The sequence below is a fragment of the Camellia sinensis genome, chromosome 5 (genome assembly GCF_055761805.1).
Source record: "Camellia sinensis isolate YWXY chromosome 5, ASM5576180v1, whole genome shotgun sequence".
Taxonomy (NCBI): domain Eukaryota; kingdom Viridiplantae; phylum Streptophyta; class Magnoliopsida; order Ericales; family Theaceae; genus Camellia; species Camellia sinensis.
The window spans coordinates 208,690,484-208,713,624 of NC_138965.1; the positions used below are offsets into that span (position 1 = coordinate 208,690,484).

At 43.6% G+C, this 23,141-nt stretch overlaps 1 protein-coding gene across 1 annotated transcript in view; it reads left to right on the forward strand.

Moving 5' to 3' along the window:
• Positions 1-1,212: 1,212 nt before the first annotated feature.
• Positions 1,213-23,141, forward strand: part of LOC145792055 (uncharacterized) — a 50,932-nt gene continuing 29,003 nt past the window's right edge. Inside the window, exons 1-4 of the mRNA XM_082872537.1 lie at positions 1,213-1,563; positions 1,609-1,803; positions 14,603-15,415; positions 21,730-22,542. Of these exons, the coding sequence (XP_082728663.1) occupies positions 1,213-1,563; positions 1,609-1,803; positions 14,603-15,415; positions 21,730-22,542 (2,172 nt within the window). The remainder of the gene's footprint in view (positions 1,564-1,608; positions 1,804-14,602; positions 15,416-21,729; positions 22,543-23,141) is intronic.

Sequence of the window (23,141 nt, forward strand, 5' to 3'; positions counted from 1 at the left end):
TTCCTTAGGCAAACGAGAATATGCCCAACCCAGCTTTCTACCAACTCATACCGCATTATAATGGCCATATCCGAGCTAAACCGTCGAGCTGGCATTAACCTTGGCTTAGCCAAAATCTTCCACCAGTACTCCATAGGGTCAAAAGAAGACGGCTGGGTTTACTATCTTAGAATACACCGCTGCCGAGAAAAAATAATAAAAAACACACCGGACAAAGACTTGAATGATGATGACTTTTTCTGGGTGTTTGGCAATTTTGAAGACCAGCAAGCCCAAATCCCTGGCTGAAGTATAAACTGGAATAAAGGCGAACCTGGTATAATTTACTTCGGTTTGTTGGCATGCTTTGTTTTATTTCGGTTACCTATTCCTGAACCGAACTAACAGTTTGTCTTCTTTATGCAGATTCAGCCCATCTTCAATCCTTGTACAGTTACCCCAATCTGAACACTATCTGTGCCGCACTTCGTTTTCCAGAAAGAAGTTGGGCCAAACTTCTTAATTTTGAGCCGACATACCGTTACAGCGGTCGCCGAAAAGCCAGAGTAACAGATTTTCTGCTTGTGGACGCCCCAGAACCGGATCCAACTTTGCCCCAAATTATCCTGGTCCCTCTCACAGCCAAACAAGAAATGGCCAAGAGAAACAGAGTCAGGGCCCTCTTGACCGAAACTAACAGACCCAAAGTACCGCCACCAAGCCAAACGCAACAGGCCATTGTGGCCCTTCCTTCTCAACAGCCTTCTTCATCTCGGGTGAACAAGCGTGCCCGGACTAGCCAAACCGAGCAGCGCCTTGTGGACGAAGATGAGACCATTTTTCCGCCACCAAGCCTTCCACCGAGCCCTCAGCCGAAGCGATCCGACCAATCTAGCTCTTCCAAGTGGGCACCCAAGCTCACTTTCCAGAACCGAGATATCCAGGACACCGACTCGGTGGTCGCAGAGAAGGATCACGTACTGGCCTTCAATCTGGCCAAGAGTGTGTGTCTTCCAACAGACATAGAGCACCACCACAACCAACTGAACACCGAACTGAAGTCCATCCGGTCTTCAATGAAATCAATGATTCTGGTAAGTAGGTTTTTTCGATCTTTCTCATTCTTCCAAGTTTTAGCTCGGTTAAAAAAAAACAATTCTTCTGCAGGCCATTCAGAAAAACAATATCACTCACAGGCGAGTATTGGAGCTAAAGAAAACAACTAGGCAAGCCATGGCGGAAGCCGAAGCCAAGACTGTCGAACTAAATCAATCCCAACAGAGGACGGCCAAGCTGGAGGCCGAGATAACTCGTCTAACAGGACTAGTTACCTCGGCTAATATTGACAAACAGAGAGCGTTAACTGAGATAAAAGACAAGTATTTGCGGGAACTGGCGAAACTTGAGGGTGTTAAGGACGCCGAAATAAACGTTTTGAAGAAGAAAGCTGAAGATGCCGAGCTGAAAAGCTTCAAGGAAAGCGAAGCTGCATACATCCGGCAGTGTGAAGCTGCGAAGGACTTGTTCTTCAAGTGCGGCTGGATGGGTGCCGTGGAACAGCTCAGTTGCGGTCCCGACACCGAGGTCTACAATGCTCCTCAGTATTTTATTCCGGCCTCACTGGCGGAGTATGCAGCCGATCTTCAGAATCAATTCCTTGAAGCGTCTGACGATGACAATGAAGAGAATGAGCCAACTGACACTCCGGTTGACAATGTTCCAGCTAACCAATCAGTTCGGGCGGAGCCTGCGGTAGAAGATCTGACCATTGAGCAACCTGCTGAAACCGAGCTCCAGGCCGAGACCGAGCTCCCAACTCAGACTGTAATTCCGTCTGAAACCGGACTTCGGGTTGATGCCGATCTGGATATCGAAATAGATGACCTTTTTAGCTGATTTTGTATATATATATTTTTTTTTCTTTTTCTCCTTTTTGCTTCGACTTGTAACCGGGCTGGGAGCCCCTCCCTTGTAATCGCTTTGAACTTGATTAATGAGAATCATCTTCTTTTGTACTAACTGTTATTCCGGTTTAAATACTTTATTCCGGTCCTAGCTTATCAATCTAACTAGGCTGACTTGCCCACCACTCTTTAGCTAATATAAATACTGCGGCTGAAGAGTACAAAGAGTTGGTTTAATCCCACCAACCACTTCTTCAGCCCAAACCCTTATTTCGGCTGAAGAGTAATAAGAGTTGGTTTAATCCAGCCAACCACTCTTCAGTCATATCCTTAATTCGGCTGAAGAGTAATAAAATTTGGTTTAATCCAGCTAACCACTTCTTCAGCCCATAACCTTACTTCGGCTGAAGAGTAATAAGAGTTGGTTTAATCCTGTCAACCACGTCTTCAGCCATACCCTTACTTTGGCTGAAGAGTAACAAAAGTTGGTTTAATCTATCCAACCACTCTTCAGCCATACCCTTACTTCGGCTGAAGAGTAACAAAAGTTGGTTCAATCCAGCCAACCACGTCTTCAGCCATACCCTTACTTTGGCTGAAGAATAACGAAAGTTGGTTTAATCCAGCCAACCTCTAAGTTAGTTTTTCCAGCCAACTTAGAATAAAATGTTTGGTTATTCCGACCAAACGTTCTGCAGCCTGGATCCTTATCCTGGGCTTAGGGGGGGTGTTGGTTTAATCCAGCCAACCTTTATATTGGTTTTTCCAGTCAACCTAAAGTAAAGTGTTTGGTTATTCCGACCAAACGTCCTGCAGCCTGGATCCTTATCATGGGCTTAGGAAAGGTGTTGGTTTAATCCATCCAACCTCTAAGTTGATTTTTTCAGCCAGCTTAGAATAAAATGTTTGAATGTTTCTAACTTCACTAAAACTAACTTTTACAGAAAACAACTATGCTGAAAAGAATCGACTTGTTTTATTGAGGAAAGAGAGAATTACACATATATGTAAGGGGAAAGCTAAAAATAAAATACTTGAGATTGGCGGTGTTCCATGGCCTGGGGATTGTTTTGCCGTCCTTGCCTTCTAGGTGGTATGCCTCTTTGCCTGCTAACCTAACCACTTTGTAAGAACCTTCCCAATTAAGCCCTAGCTTGCCATCTCCTGGCACCAGGGTGTTTCCCATTACTTTGCGCAACACCCAATCTCCGATTTTGAATTGCCTTGGATGCACTGTTTTGTTGTATTTCCTGGATAACTCTTGTTGATATGAGGCAATGTGGACTAGTGCTTTTTCTCTTCTTTCTTCGGTGAGGTCGAGCTCCAATGCTATGGCTTCTCCATTCAGGTCTGGATCAAAATTTTTGCTTCGAATTATGGGGAGGCCAACTTCCAGTGGGATTACTGCTTCCATACCGTAGGCTAAGGAGAATGGTGTTTCTCCTGTTAATCGTCGAGGTGTGGTGCGATAAGCCCATAAAACATGAGGAAGTTCCTCCGCCCACTTGCCTTTTGCCTTCTCTAACCTTTTCTTCAGTCCATCTAAGACAGCCTTGTTTGATGCTTCTGCTTGGCCATTTGCTTGAGGATATGCTGGTGTAGAATTGTAAAACTCTATCTTGTATTCTTCACAAAAGCTTCTAAAGATTTTTCCATCAAACTGGGTGTCGTTGTCTAATATGAGGGCTTTAGGTATGCCGAATCGAGTAATGATATTTTTCCAGATGAACTTCTTCACATCTTTTTCCTTGATTGATGCCAATGCTTCTGCTTCCACCCACTTTGTGAAGTAGTCTGTTGCTGCGAGAAAGAACTTCCTGTTTTCGGGTGTTGTTGGAAGTGGTCCTACTATATCCAAGCCCCACATTGCAAAGGGCCATGGGCTGGTCAATGGTAGGAGTTCTCTGGCCGGCTGATGTATTTGATGTGCGAACTTCTGACATTTCTCGCACTTCTTCACATACTTCTCGGAGTCTGCTTGCATGTATGGCCACCAGTATCATTGTGAAATGGCTCTATAAGCTAATGATCTTCCTCCTTGGTGACTTCCGCACACCCCCTCATGTATTTCGAACAAGAATGCTTCTACTTTACTGGGGTGGACACACTTTAGATAAGGTCCTGAGAAGGATTTTTTGTACAATGCCATAGATGGGGAGAGTCAAAATCGCTGCGACTTTGCTCTAATTTTGTTGGCTTCTTTCTTTTCTTTCGGTAAGACGCCATCTTTTAAGAACAGTATGATGGGATCCATCCATGAGGGGCCTAGCTCGGCGCAACATACCTCTTCCGCTTCGGGGTCTTCAATGCTTGGTCTTGGTAAGTAGTCGATAAGCAACGGATGAGGGATGGAAGTATCTGCCATTGAAGCGAAGCCTGCTAGTTCGTCTGCTCTGCTGTTTTCCTCCCTGCCAATCTGTTCTATCCTCACTACTTCAAATTTCTTGATCTCTATTCTGACTGATTCTTGGTACTTGGCCATCCTATCATCCTTTGCTTCGTAGTCGCCAGAAATTTGGTTTACCACCAGCTGTGAGTCGCTGTAGACCATTAGTTCGGTGGCCTTCATGTAGAATGCTGTTTTGAGTCCTGCAAGAAGTGCTTCATACTTCGCTTCGTTGTTTGATACTGGGAAGCCAAGGTTGATTGCTTGCTCAACAACTAGGCCGTCTGGTGAGATGAAGACTATACCAAGTCCTGCACCATGTCGGTTGGATGCTCTATCCACAAAGAGCTTCCACATCTCTCCAACGAACAACTTCCAGCAAGTGTAGGGGTCAGATGATGTCGTGGGGTCAAGAATGTTGCTGGTGTTTTCTTCAAGGTCCATGTTTGCGGTCTGCCCCTCGCTATCTGATTGTACTAAGTCTTTATTTGTTGGTGAGTCTTGGTTCGGTGTAGCTTGGTTTGCTTTTTCCTTGTTGTCTTTAGTCTGGTCTGCCATGGGATCTGATTGAGTATCTTACACCAGGGGTTGCGTTATTCCGGCGTCAACTTCTATCCCTGGTTTCGTTGTATCAGTCAGGTCGACTGGGCAGATATGATGACTTCCTAGGGTGAATTCTGCGACAAAGTCTGCCAAAGCTTGGGCCTTATTGGCGATTCTGGGTTGGAACTTGATGTCAAATTGTCCCAACTCTACTGCTCACTTTAAGATTCGCCCAGAAAAGTTTGCCCTCTCAAATAAAACTTTTAATGGGAAAGCTGTGAGGACGACTATAGTGTGGGCGTGAAAGTAGTGTGATAACTTTCTTGAGGCCATCATTAAGGCCAATGCCAGTTTTTCCAGTGGCAAGTACCTTGTTTCGGCACCCAGCAATGTCTTGCTGACATAATAGATGGGCAGATGTTGGATTCCTTCCGCACGGACCAACACTGCGCTAATTGCGTACTGAGAGACTGCCAGGTACAGGAAGAGTTTTTCTCCTGGAATTGGGGTCACCAGCAGTGGTGGAGAAGAAATATATTCCTTTAAGCTTTCCAGAGCGCGGTCGCATTCTTCGTCCCACTCAAACTTGGCTTTTAGGGCATGGAAGAATGGTCGTAGTCTGTCCGATGACCGGCTTATGAACCAATTGAGCGCTGCTGCCATGCCGGTGAGATGCTGTACTTCTTTTACTGAGTTTGGTCTCTCCAAATCCTGGATTGCTTTGATCTGAGAGGGGTCTACTTCTATACCCCGGTTGGTCACAAGGAAGCCCAGGAATTTGCCAGATCCTTCCGAATGCACACTTGGACGCATTGAGGCGCAACTTGTGCTTTTTCAGGATCTCAAACATCTCACCTAGGTCCTTGAGATGGTCATTCTCATCCTTGCTCTTGACCACCATGTTGTCGATGTATGCCTCCATTGTTCTGCCTAACAATGGTTCAAACATCTTGGTGACCATCCGTTGGAATGTTGCCCCTGTGTTCTTTAGGCCAAAGGGCATGACCTTGTAATAGTATAGTCCTCTTGGAGTTATAAAGGATGTGACCTCCTGGTCTGGTTCATGCATGGCGATTTGATGGTAGCCTCTGTATGCATCTAGAAAGCTAAGTCGGTTGTGCCCTGCCGTTAGGTTGACCAGTTGATCTATCCGTGGTAGAGGAAAGCTGTCTTTTGGACATGCCTTGTTGACTGTTTTGTAGTCGACACAGACACGCCACTTGTCATTCTTCTTTGGCACCACAACTGTGTTGGAGATCCATTTTGGGTAGTGCACCTCTCTGATTGCTCCTGCCTCCAACAGGTTTCCTACTTCTTCTGCCACTATCTCGGCATGGTGGAGTGCCGATCTACGGATGCGTTGAATGATTGGTCTGGCGGATGGGTGGACATTGAGTTGGTGACAGATGAAGTTGGGATCAATGCTTGGCATGTCGTATGGGGTCCAGGCAAACACTTCGATATTAGAGGTTAAAAATTTCAAGACCTCTAATCTCTCAGTGCTAGACAACGATGAACCGAGCAAAAAGAACTTATCCGGGTTCTTTTCATCTATTCTTACCTCTACCAAGTCTTCCACCGCTTTCTGATTAGCTGCTTTGCCTACATCTGCGAACAGTTCATTGCTCTCAGGTTCTTCCACCGAATGAACGTATCCTTTGGCAGCGCGGCTGCCATTCACCGTGATAAAGCATTGCTTGGACATAATCTGATCTCCATAGACCTCTTCAATTACACCGGTATCATTGGGGAACCGCATTACTTGGTGGTAGGATGACGCTACCAATCGCATGGCATGCAGCCACGTTCTGCCCAAGATGATGTTATAAGTGGAGGGGACCTTTAATACCCAGAACTCCACTTGTTTCGTCACGCTTCCTGCCTTGACTGAGAGGATTATTTTGCCAACGGGCCATTCTGGCATGGAGTTGAATCTAATCAAGGAAGATAGGGTAGGTGCCAAGTCTTTATCTTGTAACTTCAACTGTTTAAAGGTGTCGTAATACATTATTTCACATAAACTGCCTTGGTCTATCAAAATCCGCTTGACATCAAAATCCTTGACTCGGAGAGTAACAACCAAGGCATCATTGTGAGGGCAATATATCCTTGCCAAGTCTTTATCCGAAAAAGACATGACGTTCGTGGCCTCTGTCTTCCCCTTCTTGATGGCAGGTTGGGCACTTTGTACCTCTCTTAAATGCTTAACCTTTTTGATTAATCCTCTGAGCTCGCATACACGCTCAGGTTCGAAAACTCCATGTATCACATTGATAACACCTTGAGGTGAGGCGTCGATTGGCATTCCGTTGGGGTTGTTATGGTCCTGGGGGGCTGGTTGGGCCCCTCCTTCAATGTATTTATCCAGGTGACCTGCTGCCACCAACTCCTCCAGGTGCTGTCTCAATGGCGTGCAATTTTCAGTGCGGTGCCCCTTTTCTTTGTGAAAGGTGCACCGTGATCTTTCGTCATAGTCCTTCTGAGCTTCCCCAAGCTTAGCTGGCCATCTGACGAAAGGCTCATCCCGTATTTCACTCAGAATTCGGTAGATCGGTTTCTTGAAGACCGTGGTTATGGCAGTGTGGACTCTCAACCATCTTTTATCCTGGTCCTCTCCGTTGTCTCGCCTGCCTCGTCCGTTTCTGCTTGGACGGTCTACCGCATTGACCTTTGCTGAGGCCTTCTTCTCTGGTACTATGGTCGTGCCAGATTTTGATTTGGCACGTGTGCCATCCTCTTCTACCCTGATGTGTTGATGCACTCTTTCCATTAAGGCTTCCATGGTGAGGGGTGGTGTCATGGTGATTGAGTCCCTCAGTCTATTCCCGATTGGAAGGCCTCTTTTGTACTGTGCAATGGCGAGATTGGTGGGGCAGTCCCCAATCTGGTTGAATGTCTCCCAGTAACGACTATTGTAGGACCTTAATGTCTCTTTTTCGCCCATGTCGATGGAGAGTAGCTGGTCAATCTCCACCGGGGTTTTAGTGTTTATTCTGAACCTTGTGACAAATGCCTCCGCCAATTGCGTCTAGGAGGCTATGCTGCCTTCTGGAAGTTTTTCAAACCAAGTCAAGCGTAGATCGCCAAGGCTTGATGGGAAGAGGATACACATTAGAGTCTCGTTTCGCCGATATACCGCCATAACCTGGCGGAAGTGGCTTAGGTGAATGTAGGGGTCCGTTTTCCCCTCGTACGTAGTGAATTTGGGCTGAAGGAAGCGTGTAGGTAGGGGCGCGTTTTCAATTGCCGGAACGAACGGCGAGGTCTGCAGCCTTGCTAATGCTTTGTCCGTCGATTCGTAGGCAGGGCGTGGTAATGGCATTCCAACCTCGACACTTCCATGCGATCGAGGAGCTAATCGTTGAAGGGCAGAAACTCTGCGAGGGTCGCGCGCCCTGGTGTCCTCCTTCCATCGTGCCTTTTCTTCCAGTATGATCCGCAAATCGGATGATCTGGGCAACTCCGTCTGTTTGGATGATGTTTGGTGCGAATGTGAGGGTCGGTAGGTACTTCCCTCTGTGTAAGACCTCAATGATCTCGTTCTCTCAGACCTGGAGTAACGAGTTCTGGAGGTTCTGGATTGAGTATCGCCTGTTCTGAGACTCCTACTTTCAGCTTGTGATGGTGTGGAATACCTTCCACGATCTTCTGAGCGGCGATGGGGCATTTTGTTTTTGCGCCCCTCTCCTGTCGCCACTCCTTTTCCCTTCATCTGGCGCTTCAAGGCCTCCATGTCCGCCGTCATCTTCCTTATTAATTCATCTTGCTCCTTCACGCGATCCTCCAGAACTTAAGGATCAATCCTCCTCCTTTGTCTGTCAGGATTTCGTAAATGAGAGTGACGGGGGCTGTTAGTCCGCCTCCTTCCCCTTGTATCCCTCCTGGGATTTTGTCTCTGTGGTTCTAAGTCCATCAAGAAACTGAGGAACAAAGAGATCCCGTTAGTGAAAGTTGACTGGCAAAACCACGGTGGCGTGTATGCCACTTGGGAAAGGGAAGATGACATGGCCAAACGATATCCTGAACTGTTTCCACTGAATCCTGTTTTCTTCCAGAATGAAGGTAACTCGAGTTTAGAGGACTAAACTCTTTATAAGGAGGGGAGACTGTAACAACCCTCATACTGTTTACCGACTGATGACTGATTGATTACCGATAACCATCGATTACCGTTAAACTGAATTGATTATGACTGATAATTGAACTGATTAAAGTACTGAACTGACTGACTGAAATTGGAAACCGAATTGATTGAGTATATGTTAGTTAAATTGCATTCTATCTGTTTGACTGTATGATTATCTGTTCATGCTTATATGTTTAAACTGCTAATTGAAGGCCATATCGGCGGCCGAATTAGAAACCGATTGATGTTCCATGATCCTCAGAATTAATGTGATTTTATGGTATAATTACCTGAAAATTGATTAGGTATGATTAAATTAGATTAATATTAATCAATTGCATAGTTTGATTTATTTACCATTTTGCCACATGAGTGGTCCACTCAATACAATACACTTGAGCCTCAATATACACCTAGATCAAACATTGCATCAGCTCATTTCTTGTGCTTAACCGACCAAGAGAGGGAGAGGGAGAGAAATTGAGTTCTACCTTGTAAATTGCTTGGAAATTGAAGTGTATTTGCATATTTGAGCTCCCTCACTCCTAATTCTACAAGACTAAGGTAGGACATCCATCTTCTTGTTGTTGTCTTAGAATTAATTCTTGCAAGATTCATGTTTCAATTGTAGAGTTAAGTCTTGTTTTAGTTCATACATGAAGGATAGAACATAATTCATGCATGCATGTTTGAATTGATGAGTTTTGAGTTGAATTCATGGTAAAATTGTACATGCATGTTCATAATTAGGCTTGAGTCCACGAATCCATCATGTTCTTGAAAAAATGAGTCCAGCTAAACAAGCTTTGAAGGTTGAATTTGGTTTGAATCCATGCATGTTTGCATGTTCTTCATATTCTTGAAAATGGGTTTGAATATGGTTTTAATTGACTCACCTTTGGGGCTTGAATTCATAAATTGAGCTTTGAAACTTGTTATACATTGAATTTAGTTATGTTTTCCAGAATTTGGGCCCAAGAGGTCGAGTTTGGAGTGGTAGAATGCTTGGTTTGAGCTTGGGAGGCAGATCTGGAAATTCCAGATTTGGCTTCCTCGCTCGAGCGAAGGATTCCCCGCTCGAGCGAGCACCTTTGTCCAGGGCTCCGCTCGAGCGACCATCGCGCGCAAAATCACAGCATCCAGTAGTTTTACTGTTTTGCAGACCGCTCGAGCGAAGGATTCCTCGCTCGAGCGAAGCCTTTGATTTTGGACTTACGCTCGAGCAGAGAAAGTCCCGCTCGAGCGAGGCTCCTAGTTTCAGCAAACTTTGCAAAATGTTTTCTAAGTGTATTGTTGCATCCTCATCCCATCCTAGGCATTCTTAGGCCTAGTTTAAGACATTTAGATGAGGATATCGTTGTAGAACACACCAAGGCAAATTAGGGATTAAGTTATGATATTTCCCAACTGTGTAGCTTAGTGTGTGTTCAACCTGTGAACTGTGTAGGGTTGGCAACTGGGGAGACACGCTCTAGCATACTGTAGCCCAAACTCTGTGAGTAACAATTGTGTAAAGATATGTTCAGCTGATATCTTTTGAATACTGAACTGAACTGTTTACTGAACTGGTATTACTGAATGAATGTATGTCCTTTATTTCTGAACTGTACTGTGGCATCCTTAGTACCTACTGTTTACTGTTACTGTTACTGTTACAGAGATCTCTGTCGGTTCCCTCGTGGAGCCACTACTGTTTACTGACTGATGGCCATCATTACTGTTCGGTCTTTTAAGACCTACTGTTACTGTTATGCTAATGGATGTACCACATATGACTGTTTACTGTACTGAACAACTGAAATACTGATTGAATTGAACTGTTTTCATTACCGTAAGGACATTCATTCTAAACCTCTTTACGCATTATGTTATTCACTGGGCTTTAGCTCACTGTTTATATATATATGTAGGTGCTCAGCCACCAGATCGGAGCTAGGAGCGTGGGTTAGACTCCAGTTTTGTCAAGCCAGCCTTTGTGCCTCACTGCGAGGTTCCGAGTTGCCATGCTATGGCTTTGGGGTGTTTTGTTTGTTTCCCCCGTCTGTCTCCATACTGTTTGGATTACTGTATAGACTGTCAGTTACTAACTGTACTGTTATCAAGGGATTAGGTCCCTGTACTGTGTGACTGTAAATTTTGTATAGACTGTACTGTTTGTATATGTATGAATGCATGAAAAATCTTTTTGGCATACAGACTGTCACAGCTCATTGGACATTGTTTAATTACTGTATTGGCTTCCGCCAGGCCCTGTACTCTGTTTTACTGTATTACTGTTAAGCAGGCCTTCGGTAATCTCGGATTACTGGCCGGTTACGGTGCTAAACCCATAGGGCCGGGTTTGGGTCGTGACAGAGTGGTATCAGAGCGATACTTAACCACGAGTTATACCGCACACACGTGTCCAAATGAGCTATAGGGTGTCCTAGAAAAGTTATTAGGGCATCTCATGAGCATGATAAGTGTGTGGTTATGCTATGACTGAATGCATGCCAATGTGGTAAACTGTTAAACAAATGACTGCTTATGTTTAAAACTGTTATAACTGCTTATAGTGAAATGGACAATGCAAATGAACCTGAGTCCTCATCTACTGAGGCAAGAATGGAAAGAATGGAAAGAATGATGGAATTGATAACTGCTAGACTTGAACAACAACAGAACCAACCGCCCCCACCTCCTCCTCCTCCGGTACAGCCGGAACCTAATGTGAATGTGAATGATGGGGATATAATTGCTCTTACCCAGAAGTTTAGCAAAATGAAACCGCCATCCTTTCAGGGAGGCCTTGAACCGTTAAAAGCTGAAGCTTGGGTTCTGGAAACAGAAAAACTATTTGAAGTGTTCCCATGTTCAGAAGCGAATAAAGTACTGTTAGCTACCTTCACCTTACAAGAAGAAGCTAGAAGGTGGTGGATGTTGATCCGTGATACAAATACTGTTATGACTTGGACTCAGTTCAAGGAGTCCTTCTTTGAAAAGTATTTCCCTCAGTGTGTCAGGGATAGAAAGGTGACTGAATTTGAACAGCTGAAGCAGGGCACAATGTCCGTTGCCGAATATGAAACGAAATTTACTGAACTTGCCCGTTATGCACCGCATATGGTGGATACTGAGTATAAGAAGGCCAGGAAATTTGAAGGTGGCCTTAATGTTGCAATCCTTGACCGGATAAATGTTTTGAAACTACCGACTTTTGTGGGTGTTCTCGATCGGGCATTGATGGTCGAGTCGAACATTGCAGCAGTGAAACAATCTGAAACACCAACAACTGAATGGCATGGTAAAAGGCAGGGTTTCAAATTCAAGAAAGGCAAGCACAACCCGGCCAACAAGAAACAGAATACGGGGTCGACAACTAGCCCCAGCCAAGGGAGTGGGTTTATACCACCCTGTTCTGAGTGTGGCAAGAAGCACAAAGGGGTTTGTTATAAACTATCTGGAGCCTGTTACAGATGTGGCAAAGTGGGCCACATGGTTAGAGACTGTCCCTCTGCTCCGCAAGTTAGTAGCAAAGCTATACCAAGTGCAGCAGCATCAACTGTAGCACCAAAGCCTAACCCCAGAACTACCGGGAAGGAGCCCATGAGGCAGGGCCGAGTGTTCGCCCTAGTACCGAGAGACGTCCAGAATACCGAGACCGTTGTGTCAGGTATTCTCTCTATTTGTACTCAAAATGCATATGTACTGATTGATTCGGGGTCTACGCATTAATATGTATCGCATGCTTTCTCACGAAAATTGAATAGACCCTTAGAACCTATGAACTATCTGTTAGCTGTATCATCACCCGTAGGGGGATCCATGACATGTGCTTATATGTACCCCGCATGTGAAATTATTGTTGGGGATATGCATCTGTTTATTGATTTACTGCCATTGAACATTGATCATTTTGATGTAATATTGGGGATGGATTGGTTACAAAAATATCATGCCACTATTGACTGTGTGACCAAGCAAGTTGTTTTTCGTCCACCGGGTTTGCCTGAATTTGTGTTTAATGGGAGTGGAGTAGTACCTCCTCCGTATTTGATTTCATCAGTGAAAGCTGTTAAATTAATTAGAAAGGGGTGTAAAGGATATCTGTGTTCTGTACTGACTGTGTCTACTGATGATAATGTTAAAACTGATGTGAATTGCATTCCTATAGTCAGAGAATTCCCAGATGTATTCCCAGATGATCTGCCAGGGGATTTGATTGACAGGGAGATTGAATTCGCGGTTGATGTGATTCCGGGCACACAGCCGATATCGAAAGCTCCTTACAGAATGGCCCCAACTGAACTGAAAGAATTGAAAGTACAACTACAGGAACTGCTGGATAAGAAGTTTATCAGACCTAGCACTTCGCCATGGGGTGCTCCTGTTTTGTTTGTCAAGAAGAAAGATGGCTCACTGAGACTGTGCATTGATTACCGTGAACTGAATAAGGTAACTGTAAAGAATAAATACCCATTACCGCGTATTGATGATTTATTTGATCAGTTACAGGGTGCACAAGTGTTTTCCAAAATCGATCTTAGATCGGGGTATCATCAACTGAAGGTTAAACCAGAAGACATTGATAAAACTGCTTTTAGAACGAGGTATGGCCATTATGAATTTTTAGTTATGCCATTCGGAGTCACGAATGCCCCTGCTGCTTTTATGGACCTCATGAACAGAATTTTTAAACCATACCTTGATGACTTTATTGTTGTATTTATCGATGACATATTGATTTACTCCAAAAGTATAGAACAGCATGAACATCATCTGAGACTTGCCCTACAAACCTTAAGAGAACAGAAACTGTATGCTAAACTGTCTAAATGTGAATTTTGGCTTGACCATGTTATGTTTCTGGGGCATGTTGTTAGCAAAAATGGAATTTCTGTTGATCCGCAGAAAATTGAAGCTGTAGTGAACTGGCCTAGACCGACAAATGTGACTGAAGTCCGAAGCTTTTTGGGACTGGCTGGATATTACAGAAGATTTGTCAAAGATTTCTCCAAAATTGCCCTACCATTGACTCAGTTAACTCAAAAGGGGACATCATTTGACTGGACTGACCAAAGAGAATCTGCTTTCCAGGAGCTGAAAACTCGATTAGTGACTGCACCAGTTCTTACCTTACCTTCAGGTACGGATGGCTATACTGTATTTAGTAATGCTTCTCATAAGGGTTTGGGGTGTGTTTTAATGCAGAATGGGAGAGTTATTGCTTATGCTTCCCGACAGTTGAGACCACATGAAAAGAACTACCCGACCCATGACCTGGAACTTGCTGCAGTGGTGTTTGCACTGAAAATTTGGCGTCACTATCTGTATGGGGTGACATGTGAAGTATACACCGACCACAAGAGCTTAAAGTATTTCTTCACACAGAAAGAACTGAACATGAGACAGCGGAGATGGCTGGAACTGATTAAAGACTATGACCTACAGATATTGTACCATCCGGGAAAAGCCAATACCGTTGCCGATGCACTGAGCCGGAAATCGATTGGAAACTTAGCATGTTTGCTTACCGGACAGAAAGAGTTGCTTTGTGACCTTGAAAAATCTGAAATTGAAATTGTTTTGAGAGAACAAGGTGGAACCTTAGCTGCTATTTCTGCTCAACCGGCACTGATTGAAGAGATTAAAGAGAAACAGCAACTGGATGACTTCTTGAAGAAGATCATCGAAGAAAGAGAATCTAAACCGAGACCGGGATTCAAATTTGAGAATAATGTACTGAAATTTCGAGAAAGACTGTGTGTACCAAATGGTACTGAACTAAAAAGAAGAGTTCTGCAAGAAGGCCACAATTCGAAATTGTCTATCCATCCGGGGAATACGAAAATGTACCAAGATCTGAAACAGAATTTCTGGTGGCCGGGAATGAAGAAAGAAATTGCTGATTTTGTATCCAAATGTCTTCATTGCCAACAGGTCAAAGCTGAACATCAACGACCTGCCGGACTATTGCAACCCCTACCCATACCAGAGTGGAAATGGGAGCATATCACGATGGATTTTATCGTTGGATTGCCTCGCTCCAGAAAAGGTATGGATTCAATTTGGGTTATTGTTGATAGATTAACCAAATCTGCTCACTTCTTACCTGTCAAGACAATTTATAATGCGGACAAATTGGCCGTTATCTATATTGATGAGATTGTAAGACTGCATGGAGTGCCTGTGTCTATTGTTTCCGACAGGGATTCGAAGTTTACATCAAGGTTTTGGCAAAGTCTACAGACTGCACTAGGTACTGAATTGAGGCTGAGTAGTGCCTATCATCCTCAGACAGATGGCCAGTCAGAAAGGACCATCCAAACTCTGGAGGATTTACTGAGAATGTGTGTCCTTGATTTTCAGGGAGACTGGGAAAGTCATCTGCCATTAGTTGAATTCGCCTACAATAACAGCTACCATTCGAGTATTGGTATGGCGCCCTTCGAGGCATTGTATGGCAGAAAATGTAGATCTCCGATTTGCTGGGCAGAAGTTGGAGATGGGCCTTTGCTTGGGCCCGAGATTGTGTATGAAACAACTGAAAAAGTGAAACTGATACAGCAAAGACTGAAAACTGCACAGAGTAGACAGAAAAGTTATGCAGATGTCAGAAGACGGGACAGAGAGTATGAAGTGGGTGATCACGTTTTTGTGAAAGTGACACCAATGAAGGGCCAGACTCGTTTTGGAGTCAAAGGCAAGTTAGCACCGAGATACGTCGGACCATACGAGATCATTGAGAAAATCAATCCGGTGGCGTATCAAGTTGCGCTTCCTCCTGAAATGGAGCACATGCATAACGTCTTCCACATCTCTATGTTGAGAGACTACCTTCGGGATCCTTTCCATGTAATAGAGCCTACTCGTGTAGTGCTGAGTGATGACTACACTTACGAGGAACGGCCCATACAGATTGTAAACAGACGAATCAAGAAACTGAGGAACAAAGAGATCCCGTTAGTGAAAGTTGACTGGCAAAACCACGGTGGCGTGTATGCCACTTGGGAAAGGGAAGATGACATGGCCAAACGATATCCTGAACTGTTTCCACTGAATCCTGTTTTCTTCCAGAATGAAGGTAACTCGAGTTTAGAGGACTAAACTCTTTATAAGGAGGGGAGACTGTAACAACCCTCATACTGTTTACCGACTGATGACTGATTGATTACCGATAACCATCGATTACCGTTAAACTGAATTGATTATGACTGATAATTGAACTGATTAAAGTACTGAACTGACTGACTGAAATTGGAAACCAAATTGATTGAGTATATGTTAGTTAAATTGCATTCTATCTGTTTGACTGTATGATTATCTGTTCATGCTTATATGTTTAAACTGCTAATTGAAGGCCATATCGGCGGCCGAATTAGAAACCGATTGATGTTCCATGATCCTCAGAATTAATGTGATTTTATGGTATAATTACCTGAAAATTGATTAGGTATGATTAAATTAGATTAATATTAATCAATTGCATAGTTTGATTTATTTACCATTTTGCCACATAAGTGGTCCACTCAATACAATACACTTGAGCCTCAATATACACCTAGATCAAACATTGCATCAGCTCATTTCTTGTGCTTAACCGACCAAGAGAGGGAGAGGGAGAGAAATTGAGTTCTACCTTGTAAATTGCTTGGAAATTGAAGTGTATTTGCATATTTGAGCTCCCTCACTCCTAATTCTACAAGACTAAGGTAGGACATCCATCTTCTTGTTGTTGTCTTAGAATTAATTCTTGCAAGATTCATGTTTCAATTGTAGAGTTAAGTCTTGTTTTAGTTCATACATGAAGGATAGAACATAATTCATGCATGCATGTTTGAATTGATGAGTTTTGAGTTGAATTCATGGTAAAATTGTACATGCATGTTCATAATTAGGCTTGAGTCCACGAATCCATCATGTTCTTGAAAAAATGAGTCCAGCTAAACAAGCTTTGAAGGTTGAATTTGGTTTGAATCCATGCATGTTTGCATGTTCTTCATATTCTTGAAAATGGGTTTGAATATGGTTTTAATTGACTCACCTTTGGGGCTTGAATTCATAAATTGAGCTTTGAAACTTGTTATACATTGAATTTAGTTATGTTTTCCAGAATTTGGGCCCAAGAGGTCGAGTTTGGAGTGGTAGAATGCTTGGTTTGAGCTTGGGAGGCAGATCTGGAAATTCCAGATTTGGCTTCCTCGCTCGAGCGAAGGATTCCCCGCTCGAGCGAGCACCTTTGTCCAGGGCTCCGCTCGAGCGACCATCGCGCGCAAAATCACAGCATCCAGTAGTTTTACTGTTTTGCAGACCGCTCGAGCGAAGGATTCCTCGCTCGAGCGAAGCCTTTGATTTTGGACTTACGCTCGAGCAGAGAAAGTCCCGCTCGAGCGAGGCTCCTAGTTTCAGCAAACTTTGCAAAATGTTTTCTAAGTGTATTGTTGCATCCTCATCCCATCCTAGGCATTCTTAGGCCTAGTTTAAGACATTTAGATGAGGATATCGTTGTAGAACACACCAAGGCAAATTAGGGATTAAGTTATGATATTTCCCAACTGTGTAGCTTAGTGTGTGTTCAACCTGTGAACTGTGTAGGGTTGGCAACTGGGGAGACACGCTCTAGCATACTGTAGCCCAAACTCTGTGAGTAACAATTGTGTAAAGATATGTTCAGCTGATATCTTTTGAATACTGAACTGAACTGTTTACTGAACTGGTATTACTGAATGAATGTATGTCCTTTATTTCTGAACTGTACTGTGGCATCCTTAGTACCTACTGTTTACTGTTACTGTTACTGTTACAGAGATCTCTGTCGGTTCCCTCGTGGAGCCACTACTGTTTACTGACTGATGGCCATCATTACTGTTCGGTCTTTTAAGACCTACTGTTACTGTTATGCTAATGGATGTACCACATATGACTGTTTACTGTACTGAACAACTGAAATACTGATTGAATTGAACTGTTTTCATTACCGTAAGGACATTCATTCTAAACCTCTTTACGCATTATGTTATTCACTGGGCTTTAGCTCACTGTTTATATATATATGTAGGTGCTCAGCCACCAGATCGGAGCTAGGAGCGTGGGTTAGACTCCAGTTTTGTCAAGCCAGCCTTTGTGCCTCACTGCGAGGTTCCGAGTTGCCATGCTATGGCTTTGGGGTGTTTTGTTTGTTTCCCCCGTCTGTCTCCATACTGTTTGGATTACTGTATAGACTGTCAGTTACTAACTGTACTGTTATCAAGGGATTAGGTCCCTGTACTGTGTGACTGTAAATTTTGTATAGACTGTACTGTTTGTATATGTATGAATGCATGAAAAATCTTTTTGGCATACAGACTGTCACAGCTCATTGGACATTGTTTAATTACTGTATTGGCTTCCGCCAGGCCCTGTACTCTGTTTTACTGTATTACTGTTAAGCAGGCCTTCGGTAATCTCGGATTACTGGCCGGTTACGGTGCTAAACCCATAGGGCCGGGTTTGGGTCGTGACAGAGTGGTATCAGAGCGATACTTAACCACGAGTTATACCGCACACACGTGTCCAAATGAGCTATAGGGTGTCCTAGAAAAGTTATTAGGGCATCTCATGAGCATGATAAGTGTGTGGTTATGCTATGACTGAATGCATGCCAATGTGGTAAACTGTTAAACAAATGACTGCTTATGTTTAAAACTGTTATAACTGCTTATAGTGAAATGGACAATGCAAATGAACCTGAGTCCTCATCTACTGAGGCAAGAATGGAAAGAATGGAAAGAATGATGGAATTGATAACTGCTAGACTTGAACAACAACAGAACCAACCGCCCCCACCTCCTCCTCCTCCGGTACAGCCGGAACCTAATGTGAATGTGAATGATGGGGATATAATTGCTCTTACCCAGAAGTTTAGCAAAATGAAACCGCCATCCTTTCAGGGAGGCCTTGAACCGTTAAAAGCTGAAGCTTGGGTTCTGGAAACAGAAAAACTATTTGAAGTGTTCCCATGTTCAGAAGCGAATAAAGTACTGTTAGCTACCTTCACCTTACAAGAAGAAGCTAGAAGGTGGTGGATGTTGATCCGTGATACAAATACTGTTATGACTTGGACTCAGTTCAAGGAGTCCTTCTTTGAAAAGTATTTCCCTCAGTGTGTCAGGGATAGAAAGGTGACTGAATTTGAACAGCTGAAGCAGGGCACAATGTCCGTTGCCGAATATGAAACGAAATTTACTGAACTTGCCCGTTATGCACCGCATATGGTGGATACTGAGTATAAGAAGGCCAGGAAATTTGAAGGTGGCCTTAATGTTGCAATCCTTGACCGGATAAATGTTTTGAAACTACCGACTTTTGTGGGTGTTCTCGATCGGGCATTGATGGTCGAGTCGAACATTGCAGCAGTGAAACAATCTGAAACACCAACAACTGAATGGCATGGTAAAAGGCAGGGTTTCAAATTCAAGAAAGGCAAGCACAACCCGGCCAACAAGAAACAGAATACGGGGTCGACAACTAGCCCCAGCCAAGGGAGTGGGTTTATACCACCCTGTTCTGAGTGTGGCAAGAAGCACAAAGGGGTTTGTTATAAACTATCTGGAGCCTGTTACAGATGTGGCAAAGTGGGCCACATGGTTAGAGACTGTCCCTCTGCTCCGCAAGTTAGTAGCAAAGCTATACCAAGTGCAGCAGCATCAACTGTAGCACCAAAGCCTAACCCCAGAACTACCGGGAAGGAGCCCATGAGGCAGGGCCGAGTGTTCGCCCTAGTACCGAGAGACGTCCAGAATACCGAGACCGTTGTGTCAGGTATTCTCTCTATTTGTACTCAAAATGCATATGTACTGATTGATTCGGGGTCTACGCATTAATATGTATCGCATGCTTTCTCACGAAAATTGAATAGACCCTTAGAACCTATGAACTATCTGTTAGCTGTATCATCACCCGTAGGGGGATCCATGACATGTGCTTATATGTACCCCGCATGTGAAATTATTGTTGGGGATATGCATCTGTTTATTGATTTACTGCCATTGAACATTGATCATTTTGATGTAATATTGGGGATGGATTGGTTACAAAAATATCATGCCACTATTGACTGTGTGACCAAGCAAGTTGTTTTTCGTCCACCGGGTTTGCCTGAATTTGTGTTTAATGGGAGTGGAGTAGTACCTCCTCCGTATTTGATTTCATCAGTGAAAGCTGTTAAATTAATTAGAAAGGGGTGTAAAGGATATCTGTGTTCTGTACTGACTGTGTCTACTGATGATAATGTTAAAACTGATGTGAATTGCATTCCTATAGTCAGAGAATTCCCAGATGTATTCCCAGATGATCTGCCAGGGGATTTGATTGACAGGGAGATTGAATTCGCGGTTGATGTGATTCCGGGCACACAGCCGATATCGAAAGCTCCTTACAGAATGGCCCCAACTGAACTGAAAGAATTGAAAGTACAACTGCAGGAACTGCTGGATAAGAAGTTTATCAGACCTAGCACTTCGCCATGGGGTGCTCCTGTTTTGTTTGTCAAGAAGAAAGATGGCTCACTGAGACTGTGCATTGATTACCGTGAACTGAATAAGGTAACTGTAAAGAATAAATACCCATTACCGCGTATTGATGATTTATTTGATCAGTTACAGGGTGCACAAGTGTTTTCCAAAATCGATCTTAGATCGGGGTATCATCAACTGAAGGTTAAACCAGAAGACATTGATAAAACTGCTTTTAGAACGAGGTATGGCCATTATGAATTTTTAGTTATGCCATTCGGAGTCACGAATGCCCCTGCTGCTTTTATGGACCTCATGAACAGAATTTTTAAACCATACCTTGATGACTTTATTGTTGTATTTATCGATGACATATTGATTTACTCCAAAAGTATAGAACAGCATGAACATCATCTGAGACTTGCCCTACAAACCTTAAGAGAACAGAAACTGTATGCTAAACTGTCTAAATGTGAATTTTGGCTTGACCATGTTATGTTTCTGGGGCATGTTGTTAGCAAAAATGGAATTTCTGTTGATCCGCAGAAAATTGAAGCTGTAGTGAACTGGCCTAGACCGACAAATGTGACTGAAGTCCGAAGCTTTTTGGGACTGGCTGGATATTACAGAAGATTTGTCAAAGATTTCTCCAAAATTGCCCTACCATTGACTCAGTTAACTCAAAAGGGGACATCATTTGACTGGACTGACCAAAGAGAATCTGCTTTCCAGGAGCTGAAAACTCGATTAGTGACTGCACCAGTTCTTACCTTACCTTCAGGTACGGATGGCTATACTGTATTTAGTAATGCTTCTCATAAGGGTTTGGGGTGTGTTTTAATGCAGAATGGGAGAGTTATTGCTTATGCTTCCCGACAGTTGAGACCACATGAAAAGAACTACCCGACCCATGACCTGGAACTTGCTGCAGTGGTGTTTGCACTGAAAATTTGGCGTCACTATCTGTATGGGGTGACATGTGAAGTATACACCGACCACAAGAGCTTAAAGTATTTCTTCACACAGAAAGAACTGAACATGAGACAGCGGAGATGGCTGGAACTGATTAAAGACTATGACCTACAGATATTGTACCATCCGGGAAAAGCCAATACCGTTGCCGATGCACTGAGCCGGAAATCGATTGGAAACTTAGCATGTTTGCTTACCGGACAGAAAGAGTTGCTTTGTGACCTTGAAAAATCTGAAATTGAAATTGTTTTGAGAGAACAAGGTGGAACCTTAGCTGCTATTTCTGCTCAACCGGCACTGATTGAAGAGATTAAAGAGAAACAGCAACTGGATGACTTCTTGAAGAAGATCATCGAAGAAAGAGAATCTAAACCGAGACCGGGATTCAAATTTGAGAATAATGTACTGAAATTTCGAGAAAGACTGTGTGTACCAAATGGTACTGAACTAAAAAGAAGAGTTCTGCAAGAAGGCCACAATTCGAAATTGTCTATCCATCCGGGGAATACGAAAATGTACCAAGATCTGAAACAGAATTTCTGGTGGCCGGGAATGAAGAAAGAAATTGCTGATTTTGTATCCAAATGTCTTCATTGCCAACAGGTCAAAGCTGAACATCAACGACCTGCCGGACTATTGCAACCCCTACCCATACCAGAGTGGAAATGGGAGCATATCACGATGGATTTTATCGTTGGATTGCCTCGCTCCAGAAAAGGTATGGATTCAATTTGGGTTATTGTTGATAGATTAACCAAATCTGCTCACTTCTTACCTGTCAAGACAATTTATAATGCGGACAAATTGGCCGTTATCTATATTGATGAGATTGTAAGACTGCATGGAGTGCCTGTGTCTATTGTTTCCGACAGGGATTCGAAGTTTACATCAAGGTTTTGGCAAAGTCTACAGACTGCACTAGGTACTGAATTGAGGCTGAGTAGTGCCTATCATCCTCAGACAGATGGCCAGTCAGAAAGGACCATCCAAACTCTGGAGGATTTACTGAGAATGTGTGTCCTTGATTTTCAGGGAGACTGGGAAAGTCATCTGCCATTAGTTGAATTCGCCTACAATAACAGCTACCATTCGAGTATTGGTATGGCGCCCTTCGAGGCATTGTATGGCAGAAAATGTAGATCTCCGATTTGCTGGGCAGAAGTTGGAGATGGGCCTTTGCTTGGGCCCGAGATTGTGTATGAAACAACTGAAAAAGTGAAACTGATACAGCAAAGACTGAAAACTGCACAGAGTAGACAGAAAAGTTATGCAGATGTCAGAAGACGGGACAGAGAGTATGAAGTGGGTGATCACGTTTTTGTGAAAGTGACACCAATGAAGGGCCAGACTCGTTTTGGAGTCAAAGGCAAGTTAGCACCGAGATACGTCGGACCATACGAGATCATTGAGAAAATCAATCCGGTGGCGTATCAAGTTGCGCTTCCTCCTGAAATGGAGCACATGCATAACGTCTTCCACATCTCTATGTTGAGAGACTACCTTCGGGATCCTTTCCATGTAATAGAGCCTACTCGTGTAGTGCTGAGTGATGACTACACTTACGAGGAACGGCCCATACAGATTGTAAACAGACGAATCAAGAAACTGAGGAACAAAGAGATCCCGTTAGTGAAAGTTGACTGGCAAAACCACGGTGGCGTGTATGCCACTTGGGAAAGGGAAGATGACATGGCCAAACGATATCCTGAACTGTTTCCACTGAATCCTGTTTTCTTCCAGAATGAAGGTAACTCGAGTTT